The sequence below is a fragment of the Leptidea sinapis genome, chromosome 40 (genome assembly GCF_905404315.1).
Source record: "Leptidea sinapis chromosome 40, ilLepSina1.1, whole genome shotgun sequence".
In the NCBI taxonomy this organism is placed as follows: domain Eukaryota; kingdom Metazoa; phylum Arthropoda; class Insecta; order Lepidoptera; family Pieridae; genus Leptidea; species Leptidea sinapis.
The window spans coordinates 769,388-781,755 of record NC_066304.1 but is presented as its reverse complement, the minus strand read 5'-3'; the positions used below and the strand labels follow the sequence as shown (position 1 = coordinate 781,755).

Sequence of the window (12,368 nt, the reverse complement as noted above, 5' to 3'; positions counted from 1 at the left end):
ACGTTTGATTATTTGTCAAATTCGAATATTCGTCTCTGACATTTTCAACTAAGAGTAGGGTTAGGACCGATAATATCGAAAAATGTTTCGTTCGTACAATCATCGTTTGGACATTGAATTTCTCCATTGCGGGATGTAGACCCATATCACCCTCCGCTTCATATTAATATCCGCACTAGCTTACGAAAATACAACAGTTTCATGAAATCTCGATACAGATAAAATTTCTTCAAATCTAACTTTACAAATATTGTAAATAACCTCAACCAAGTGAATTGGTTTGAAGAACTGAACAAATGCAAGAATGTTAATATAATGATTGAAAAATTTTATATAATTCTAGAATCTGTAATTAATAAGCACGTGCCTAAAACCAAACCACGCAGCTGTAAATATCCTGTTTGGTTTCTACCTAATCTCATACGCCTGCTTAGGCTGAAAAATAAATATCACAAAAGATTAAAAAAATACAATAACCCAATGGATAGAATTGAATTCCAATATTTAAGAAAAGATTGTGACCACTTAATAACTACCTCGTACAATAATTACATTTGCTCAATCGAACAAAAAATAGCTAATAATCCCAAATACTTCTGGACTCATATTAAGAACTTGCGTAGGAGCACTAATAACTATCCCTCCACAATGAATTTAGGTACAATTACAGCCTCCAACACTCAAAATATCACTGATCTTTTTGCATCTCATTTTTCTTCCGTCTATGACAATAGCTCAACTTTAAATAATAGAATAACCCTAACTAACAGTGAACCTAAGATATATGTTGGAAATATATATCTTACTGCTGGTGACGTCTCTAAAAAACTAAAAAGACTTGATTGTTCCAAAGGTAGCGTCTGGACAATATCCCTCCACTCTTCTTTAATAGGTGTTCTGAAGTTCTCTCGGTTCCGCTAGCAATCATTTATAATTAGTCCTTGAGCACCGGTACTTTTCCAGACAAATGGAAAGAAGCAAAAGTTGTGCCTATATTTAAAAAAGGGTCCAATAACTCCGTGTCTAATTATCGACCAATTTCAATTTCAAGCGTAGCGTCAAAAGTTTTCGAAAGCCTAGTAGATGAGCATATCACTACAGCTATTAAAAACAACTTTACTCCTCATCAACATGGTTTTATCAAAGGTAAATCAACGAATACTAATTTATTTAGCTTCACCAATGAAGTAATTAATGCACTAGACAACAATCAGCAGGCAGATGCAATACACACAGACTTTTCAAAGGCTTTTGATAAAGTTAACCACAACTTGCTACTAACGCAGTTAAAGAATTTTGGGATAACAGATACCCTGTTAAACTGGTGTGAAACTTATCTTTGTAAGCGACCCAACACTGTTGTTATTAATGGATTTAGTTCAAAACCTTACCTTGCAACATCTGGAGTTCCTCAGGGATCAGTGCTCGGACCGTTATTTTTCAATGTCTTTATTAACAGCATAAGTAACATATTTCAATTTTCAAAAGTATATTTATTTGCCGATGATCTCAAACTATTACGAGTGATTAGAAATCCTGCAGATGCTCAGCTACTACAAAGTGATATCGATCGTTTAATTAAGTGGTGCATAATCAACAACATGCAAAGATCGGCCTGTCTGTGTTAATACTCTTTGAACTGTGCTTTCAAACACGATATTTACTGCTGTGTGTGTGTGAAAATGTGAGAAAGACATTATCCAATCACAATCACTCAAATTCTATCGACATTCACTAAACGAAACCGCTTCTAAAGGCACACACTGCACCATTTTTAATTCAAGCTTTTTTTGTTATGTTCGAAATTAAATTAGTTCACATTTTTGATAAGTTATTACGTAAGCACTTCAAATTATTTGAAGTTTTCTTCAAGTGACATTGATAATAATTCCAAATTTGTAATTGTAGATTATGGGTACCACAACGGCACCTTTTTCTTCCGTGAAGCAAAAATGTGTAGGTATTATTATCGTTTGGTCTGAATGGCACTGTAGCTGGCATTATTACATGGCAAATGAGACTTAGCATCTTAATTCAAAAATGTTTTAGCCAATAAAGATAATTCTAATAGGCTCCTATTAAGAAATTGTTCTTCACGGATTTTTTTTTTGTCAAATATGGATATCTTTGACCATCCTCGTATTAATAATAGGTACGTACGTATTCCATTTCCGGGTCGGGCTTTTTACCCAGCCTGGGTATGGAATGGGGTAGTTATTGAGTTTTTCGTAGGAAATTTCTCACTAGCAGCTCATAGTTCAGAAATGTAGAGGCTCGCCCCCTATTACGTGGGAATTAAACATAGTGTAACGTGGGTGGAAAAAATACACCTTTAACCCTTCAGGAATACAGACGTGAAACTGTGTAATGTTATGTAATTTCTTATTTTGTTTATTTGTTTCGCAATACTGGAAGTAAAAAATGAATGAATAAATACATAGACACAAGCCACGTTTCATGTAGTGTGCATACTCCTTAATCATAGATCCAATTTCAATGGATATTTACCAAAGTAAATAGTTTTAAAATTTAGTTATCTTCCTGGTGTAGTGTTTGTCAGTTCGTCGCGTGGAATTTTGATTGCAGTGATTTCGTGTGATAATTATGTCAGATTATGGGAACAATGAATATTACGACATGATATTGTGTATAGGTCCGGTGAGGTTGGTGCACAGGCTCCACTCAACTGGGTCGTTTTGTAGTTCTGATCGTGGTGGAAGACAGAGGAGTAATGCTTCACTTGATCATGTGTATGCATGATGTACCTGGGCTGTTTTGAAGATACTAGTGATGAAATAACCGGGTACCTAAAACATAATCAACAAGAAGTGATGTGGTATTTTCTGTGTATTTATTGTGTAACTCCAGGTGTATTTAAAAGCTGCTCAAGATACAAATAAAAAGAATGGTACGTACCTACGCTTTGTTTATGTTTAAGTCCATATGTAGGTGACCTCACTCTGTTTACAAACAAAGGCCCCCGCCTAAAAATGGCAGTCTATTTAAAAGTTAGGGTTGTCTAAGAAAAGAAATTGAAAAATAATAGTTTTATTTCGTAGGGAAGTTTTAATTTATTTCTTTATTAAAACTTAAACATCACCAAACTATTGCATATGACCCAAATAACGTACCATTGAAGGGATGTTATACCCTTTCTGGTTCACGTTGTATACACAACATCATCAATATAGGTCATGCGAGTTATAGACAACATTTAAAAAAAATGGCTGACTTGTTTCGGAGCGGCATAAAAAATAAAACTATGTAATATTAACCACAAGTTTCAATAAAGAAATTAAAACAGAGCTAAGAATCTTACAAATACGCAGTAAAAGTTACGCTAAACTGTCAATAGCTACTACAAAAGCCGTTATCAGGTCATATTTTTCCACCGAGAGACCCCAGCCTACTCTGTATTGGTGTGGTCAAACAATATTTTGCCATGTAAAATACACGTTGGTCAACTTACACACAACCTCTGAATATCTTAGCAAATGTGTATAGGTTTCCTCACTATGTTTTCCTACACCTACAGGGCATCAAATAAACATATATATGAATTCAGAAATATATTGGAACCGACTCCTCTTGGATAAAAGACAACGGCCCTAGCCTCTGCGACAGACGCCTTTTATCAGAAAAGTAAAATGACGAACCTTTACTACCGTGCACACCTCCTGCCACAGCGCGTGCGAGTCTGGCGAGGGCGCCGCGAAACGAACGTAGTCCGGGAACGACAGCCCGCCGGGGAACACTGGCATCACACCTGAAAACAACCAACATACAACTGATTTATTAAAGGGGCAAGGGATAAAATGAGCTAACACATGATCGGCCTATTGTTAGCAACACCATCCATCAACCCAATAAGCCGGGTACACAATATTTTGAACGCAACTTGAGTAAAATATGGTCAGCTTCCGCACATGCTGCCCGCTGCAACTCGAAGTCTGGTCCCGGCGGTATTTACCGCACAAACCATAGATCAGCCCGATTTTTAGGTTTGCATGACTATTATTGATGTTTAAATTTATTTATAAAGTGGCGTATAAAACCCCGTGGTTGGTAGAGAACTAAACTATATAAATACTGGTTCTGAACTAGTTATTTGTTTGCAGAATACACTACATAATACGTCTGAGCCGGTACGCAACGACAATATCCCAACCATATATTAAGACAGTTTTCTTGTGTCATAAGATTGATAACGGGTCAGGGCACTTTTAGCGAGCTTTTGTTCAATATAGGTACCACCGACAATCCCCTATGCAGGGCTTGACAATGGACAACGCTTGCCATCTATATTTCTGGTTCGTTTCTTTCTTCAATTCTAGCCCTCGATATTTTGATTCTATCAGGGCAACCTTTAATCTTTCCCACAACGATTTTCCACTTTATATCGCTGAAAACACTGGGTGTACCCAGCTTTTTATGTCTCTTCTGCATAATACATACCACTTGATATTTTTTATAATACTTTAACTATTATTACACACCCGTATTAGGCAACTCCAGTGCAGAGGTCCCGGTGTACCCCACCATTCTCATATGCAGCGCCATTTTCTCTTCTAACAACATGGCGTGCTCTTTGTCCTTTAGCCGAAGTGCATCTGCAAAAACAAAACCAATTAGGATCAGGATATTTTCATCATGTCAGCTATTTTAAACGCCCAAGGCAACACAAAATAACTCACGTGATTACTTTACGGCCCTAAAACATATTTTAATGTAGGTGACACCGACAATCCTCTGTGAAGGGCGTGCATGGAGGCAGAAGGCCACATATCGGGCCAAACACATGCGGTCACCGAGGTCAATGGTGACATAAGAGGTTTGATAAATCTCAACTTGATAAAACTTACGCAAAATTAGAGCACAGCAGACGTCTAGTAGTAGACGAAAGACCGCGTTATACGGATAAAAGGCATTTATTTTCCCAAAATTGATTCCTTTTGAATTATTTCTGATGTCATTTCTAATATACTAGATACTACTACAGATTCTGAAACAAATGGCGCTCTGAGAGAGAAGAAGCGATGCAAGAAACTTGCATATTATGTGACTTGCACTTGTATATTATGTGAATTGAGAGAAATAAAATGTTGGACACAAGACATGGGGCAAGATAAACGCTTATATTATGTAAACTTACAGTAACGACACAAAATACGCCACATTAATGCAGGAAAAGAAATTAAAACACTACACCAATAACATTTTACAACGACGATGTGTATATATTCCCTATAAACCTATATTGATAAAATTTTCAGGCAATCTTAAGATTAGCAGCACACAATGCACACCGCAAGTATCAATTGAAATTACTAGGCTACTAGGACATTTCGTCTCAAGGTGGCAGTTGTAAAATTATCTGTTATCAGGAATCCTGAGCGGCACTGCGTTGATAACAATGCCCAAAGAGTATCAGTTACCATCAGGGTTGACGACTTAAGCGTCTCACCACTTCTTATCACAAAAACCTCTGCAAGTGAGGTGGCTTACCGGTAATAGCTGCGATGTTCTCGTGCCTCGCTTCCAGTATCCTCTGTCTCTCCTCCGCAGACGGCACGTGTTGGTTGTTCTCATTCTGTTCGTTCTCCTCCGGACAGTTCTGTACTGCGGCTCTAAATTTAATAAAAACGGCGTTACCATATGATAAATAACTTTCTAAATGATGACCTGGCTGGCTATTGGGTTGAAATGGAATTTTTAATGATGACAATTCTTGCGGGTCCGCATACATCCGGTGATACCAGCTAGATATAAAAGATATCGGATATCTATTTAAGAATGTTTTACACATTAGTAAAAACAAACATACTTATACATAAGTTTAGCGGTTTTAAACTTTCTTCCTCGTATAAATACACAGCCAATGGAGACACAATTATTAAAAAATTCGGAATACTCCCCGTGTTAATGTAGTAAAAGACACATTGGAATGTCGCCTCTACGCAACCTCGATCGATCGAGTGCACAGATTATTGAATCTCTGGCAATTAAGAGAAAACGAGCTGATACTAGCTTGCATAAGCCATGAGAGCAATACTCCATACGTGGCCGCACCAGCGCTATCTATGATTGATGTAAATAAAATTCAATAGGAGACGACCCATATAGCCGAATGGTTAGTGACCCTGACTGCTAGGCTAGAGGTCCTGGGTTCGAATTCCGGTAGGTGCAATCATTTATATGATGAATATGGATATTTGTGCCCGAGTCATGGATGTTTATATGTATTTTTGTATATTTAAGTAAGTAAATTTTATTAAATATATCAATGTCTTGAAACTCATAGCACAGGCTATGCCTAGTTTGGGGCAAGATAATTGGTTTAAAAGTGTATCAATATTATTATTATTATACCTGATAGCATGTATCCACACCGAGATATCCTTAGGCCTATGAGCACGCAGTTCGAACATCTCCGGGTCGGACGGACCGCTGCATATGATGTAGAGTCCGCGGCCTTCCGCGCCCGCCTTCTCCCGGACTAATACCTTGCTCAGCGATACCACACCCGTCTGAATAAATCGAATAGTTTATTCAATCAATTCCTACATTGTATATTAATTACATCTCATTAAAGCAATTCTTGTAGATACAGATTGATTTTTTAATTCAGATAGTATGAGGAAATCCCTAAAGATAATACGCGAGTTAATTTAACATAAAAATTATTTTTGCTCTATTTCATGTAGGGTTATACATGATCCATATATTCTATAACATGGATTCCCAAACTATTTCAGGCAAAGAGACCATTGTCTAAATATATATACCAACTGATATCTCTAGACCTTCATTACCAAATTTGAAAGTACAACAGTGATATTTCCTACTGCAATATTAGTTATTCTAATAACAAGTTGGTACACGTAATACAACATACATCTCAAAAGTTTCCAATAGGAACTTGAGTTGATTAATAGGGGTCGATGATTAGTCCGATCTACCAAATTTTTCGTTTTCGTCGACCCTTAGATAACCGACTTTAACCACTTTCGGGAATCCCTGGTCTATAGTTTACAGATTACCCTTACTATCACAATTAAAAAAACATTATATAAACAAAACAGTATATATTTACACAAAATCTTACGAAACCATAGGTAAGTAACGACTCGAATGTATTTAATCAAATTTTATTCTAATATGAAAATAAATGAAAAACAGTAAAACATACCTTATTGTCAGGTGTGAAGAACGTATATTTATTATTATTGTCGTGCAGAAAGAATAGCACATCAGACAGCACTATCACTAGTAGGGTTTGCATCTTGCTGCGACCCTGCATTAGGGTTGCCACGCCTTCGAATCTGAGAAGATAATTGTTACACTTTCAACTCAACAACAAATCTATAGGTTCGTTTTGGAATAGTTCTTAAACATAACAGAATAACTTCTAATTGATATAAAATATTTTTAAATATAAGAGATAAGAGGAACAACGAAATTAATCTATCAAAGTAGCTAATATTGCGCGATAGATAGTCGAGAGCCGAATGATATGGTTCGGGCACGTGATGAGGCGAAATGAAGAGTTAAAAAATCAGTGACCATTCCCGACATGAAAAAGAGCAGGGGAAGACTGCCGATGGTGGACAAATGTTAAGACAGATTTTAAATGGAATGGCATACACAGAAAATCCACGACAGAACGGCTTACGAAGGAGGAGGGCCGACACCAAGTAAAAGAAAAGGGCAAGTAAAAAAGATGAATTTAAAACTCTTTAAACGGGTCGTGATTTCATCAGCAACATACATGAGCGTCCGGTTTCCCTGCAGTATGTCGCTCTTCTTGAACTTGACGCCGCGGAAGTTCGCAAACGACTTCGCGTCTATCCGGTGGTAAATCTCGAGCTTCCTGTCCTCGCGCTCTTTGGCCGCTACCTGGTTGTCGACATCCACCAAGATTTCCTGAAATGAAGTAAAAACTTAATAGAAATTATTTTTTCGGGCTAACAAAGACTAGCTTATTGTATAAAATAATATATTAACATCGCACTTTCATTTAGAAAAACAAAGCCTTACATTTACAGCGCAGCTACTATCTGGGACCCGATTAAAAAGAATTCTCAAACCACCCCTTTGCTACTGCAAAAATTATTATAAGAATTTAGCAGTATTTATCGGTATGACAAACATTATTTTTATACCTCAAGTTTGCGAGCGTCACCAAAGTGATACCTGAATTTGCGCACCAGTTGGAGGCTCCTTTGCACAGTAATGTGTAAACATTACTGTGTATCGGTCTGAAGGGCGCCGTAGCTAGTTAAATTAGACTAAAGATAGGCAAATGAGACTTAAGATCTTATGTCTCATGGTGACGAGCGCAATTGCAGTGCGACACTACAATTGTAGTGCCGCAGAGAATTTGTGAGTATTTCATGAATCCTGAGCAGCACTGCGTTGTAATGGGTAGGGCGCATCAATTACCATCAGCTGAACATCCAGCTCGTCTCGTTCCTTATTTTCATTAAAAGAAAAAATTAGCTTAAAGAATCCGGAGCGGCACTGTATAGTGGTGTACAAATTTCAAGTTCAACTAATCTCAATCTCACCTTGACGCCGCAAAGCGCCCGCTGTAGCAGCTCTCTTTCTGTGGCGTCATCACCCGCAGTCTTCAACAGCGGCTCTAACAGCAGCGGGTACTTTGTGAGACGTTGTGCTACAAACAACACACATTCCGGAACACCCTGTATACATAAATCGTATTTTTCATGATTAAGAAGAAAGCGCGACGTCGTAGCTGTACGCCCGCACCGTGAGTATTTATTTTATTTTATTTATATTATTGGAGAATCTACAGCTGAATACTTTACAATAGTCACATGATAAAATAACTGAAAGCCATTTACAGATTCTCACGAGTAGCTATGTAAAATATAAATCAAAAACAAAGTGAGAGTTACGTATACGAATCAAATGCTTAACACTATTGTATTAATTATATAATTACGTATTAACAGCTCCCCCACCAAATTGACCAAAGAACTCATTTCCTAATTGACGCTCAATGGAATCAGAGCTGCTACAGAATAAGTCAAGATCTAATTGTTTTGATAATTTGTTGAAGTTATTGACACGTACGATGAATGAATTTTGACGATAGATGGTGCTGACGGGGGATATAAAGATAGGAGCATATTTACGAGCTAAAATTGAAGGTGTGTAAAAAGATATTTTCGATAAGAGATCTGGACAATCTATTTTATTAGTTGTAATGGCTATAAGCAACAAAATATCTGCAATTTCACGGCGGTATGATAGAGGTAAGTAGTGAAATCTTTCACTCAGACATCTAAATAATCTTCAGATTTGTAAGGAACATGTAATTTGTAGCATAAGAATTTTAAAAATTTCATTTGTATTCGTTCTATTCTGGATATATATTTATCATAACGTGAATTCTATATTTCTGATGCATATTCTATGATGCTGCGTACGTAAGCACAAAATAAAATTTTAAACGTTTTTGCTTTTTTAAAATCAGCGGAAATTCTAATTACAAAGCCTAGAGTTTTAGGAGCCTTACCTAGAATATAATCAATATGTTTATCAAACATAAGTTTTTGATATGTCTTCCGATTCTTTGTTACCCAGACAAACTTAGAAGCATGGCAGAGATTTTTATTGTTTTGTTTATAAAAAGAAGATAAGGTGTACAATTAAATGGTTTTGCTTTAAGTATTGAGAACGTGCCAGATTAAGTTAACTGATTTGAACTCCCTTTTTGATAAGATTAGCATTTATGTAGGACTGTGTGTAGAAATGATCGAATCTAAAGGAAATTATACTCTCTTGTATAATTCCAGAAGACCCCTAACTTTTATGAGATTCTTCAACATGCATTACTTTTAAATCGTGCTCGAAGGACCAAAATGTATGCTGTGGAAGTTTCCATATAATTTTTTTGATGGTTCATAAATTAAATTTCGGTCCAAATATTGTTTCTTCCGGTATAAGTGAGAAAGTTGCAAAATATATTTGTTACTTTATTTTTTTATTAAAATGAAAATGTAATTCACGATATAGATAAAAAATGCTACAATGCGTTTTTTTTAGATATTATACACAAACGAGAAGCGATTTGTTTGTGTTATTGCCTCGCCTCGGATAGATTTAATTAGTCTATTATAAAAAACTAAAGAGCATTCAGGGCAGCACAGTGAAACATGAATATGTATTCCAGTTCAAACCTTCTTCCTGAGTAGCGGGTTCTGTTGACATTTCCTGATGAAGCGCGATAGCTTGGCTTCCCGCGCGCAGCAGTCCTTGAACACCTCCACGGCGTCGCGGTGACGAGAACAGAACTCTCCTGTACAATAACATTATACCATTGTTTCCGGTGGATATAATATATCTCGCCGTATTCCTATTTCAAACACAAACACGCGACGCGAAAACTTCGAATACGTGTTTGAGATATTTTGATATTATATTATAAAGAAGGAGTGTCGATATATAATGTGAAAGTTGTATTATATTAAATATTATGTTTGAAGTCACTGTATTACAACGTACCGTAGGCCGCCTTGAGCGCGGGCTGCGGCCCCCCGAAGGTGGCGGCCAGCACGTCGGCCACGGAGGCCACCCTGGCGCCGGCCCTCTGCCGCGCCCTCAGCCGCGCCAGCAGCGCCGCGTGCAGCGACCACAGCTCGTCCAGCCGCGGGAACATGCGCGCCACCTGCGCCGCCGACACGCAGCCCAGGCGGCTCATGCCCGCCGCGAACATCTGCCGCGTACACACTGTGTTAACATTATATTATGCTTGATGCTTGATGCTGCGTTTCCGCAACTCGATTTTCGCCGTGCGGCAAGTCGCTTCACAGATTGCCTCGACGAGCCCATTGCCAAAGGTTAATAAATCGCATGCGGCTCGGTTAACCCTCCTTAACTGATCGTTTTATACGATCGACTTTAATTACCAGTCGCATGTGGCCGAGTGCCGCGCGACCAAAGTCGGATGCTACCCAACTTTGGGGCTTGCGGCTTTAAACACTTCCGACCTACTAGAATTGCCATTTAAACGGTAGATTTACGCCGCAGCGACGCGGTAGAGTCACCCGTGTACACCCGACTTAACAATGCCTAGCGTAAACACAGTGATGCCTGAATTTAATTTTAATAATCTGTATAAGCCCTGTTTTGTAGTGGGCAAATCACATTATTAACCCCCTATTAAACAACATATTCATATAATGTAAAATTCTTAGTAAAATAATACCATCCTACCTACATGTTTCATCAACATCTAACAATTACATCCGTAACCCTAATAATAATCAAAAAATATTATTATATATATGATAAATCTTTAACTAATACGCTGAAAACAAAACATGATAAAAAATTACAAATTACTTATTGAAAATTAAGAAAAAATCAAACACCTTTGAATTACATCCGAGTATACCACAGACCTAAAATATAAAAATCAATAAACTAATACATAGTAAAATAATAAAGACAAAATTGCATTATGTAACACTATTATAATAATGATTTACATAAAAGTAGCTGTAAAGACCAGTGTCGACTAAGCAACACAACCGTAATTCAACGGAATTCTTGCAAAATGGGCTGTATCAAAAGAACTAGTAAACTAAGGCCGATCCTACATTGCAAGCGGAATCGGTCCCGGCCAGACCAAACTAATCCAAACTCGGCGCTCCTACACAGAAGCGAACGAACCAGTCAGATCCAGAGTACTGTGTGAACTCTCAACAAGGAAAGATGTCTATATAGTGAAAAGTGCAAATTTTGTGAGTTTCTATCACTAACGTTATATACATACATATAGACAATGCACCTCATACAAAATCAAAGCCAAAATACGGTACACGCCACAAATGACATCATAATAACCTTCGACTGCTATGTCTATATATTTCTGTGTTTACTCCAGTTTTTTAAATTATATTGGTCAATAGGCAGCAATGTAAACACTATTTCAGTTTCAGCTGCGAATTTTGAATTTAGAACCCGATTTGGACAGTGACATCAGTGGAGTAGTTAGGTATTTTTTTAAACCCAGACGAAAAAGAGGGTTGGTATAAGTTTGACGTTTAAAACACAGATCTTGATCCGTGTTCAGTTGGAGGTTTTTAATAATAAATCATTATGAGTGCATAATGGAAAAAGCTTTTTTATGTTTATTTATTTGCTTGTGCTTATATTTGTTACTTCTTTACGTTCTAAAAGGATTTGGATTAACATTTAATAATTCTCTCATTAATCTCTCCTAATACACAAATATAATATTTTTAATTACATAAAAAAAAATGTTTAACTGGTTATTTAAATTTAAGTTCCCGTAATAAAATAGAATCTGTCTTTTAGACTATATATTTTCCAGGGTA

The 12,368-nt window shown here is 37.1% G+C and overlaps 1 protein-coding gene across 1 annotated transcript in view; it reads right to left on the bottom strand.

The window, feature by feature from the left end:
• The window catches only part of LOC126976301 (A-kinase anchor protein 13), a 76,884-nt gene that overhangs the window by 24,256 nt on the left and 40,260 nt on the right, over window positions 1-12,368 (bottom strand). The window contains exons 16-24 of the mRNA XM_050824577.1: window positions 10,531-10,741; window positions 10,206-10,324; window positions 8,568-8,702; window positions 7,769-7,923; window positions 7,190-7,322; window positions 6,370-6,527; window positions 5,506-5,627; window positions 4,497-4,610; window positions 3,657-3,766 (exon numbers count right to left, since the gene is read on the bottom strand). Of these exons, the coding sequence (XP_050680534.1) occupies window positions 3,657-3,766; window positions 4,497-4,610; window positions 5,506-5,627; window positions 6,370-6,527; window positions 7,190-7,322; window positions 7,769-7,923; window positions 8,568-8,702; window positions 10,206-10,324; window positions 10,531-10,741 (1,257 nt within the window). The remainder of the gene's footprint in view (window positions 1-3,656; window positions 3,767-4,496; window positions 4,611-5,505; window positions 5,628-6,369; window positions 6,528-7,189; window positions 7,323-7,768; window positions 7,924-8,567; window positions 8,703-10,205; window positions 10,325-10,530; window positions 10,742-12,368) is intronic.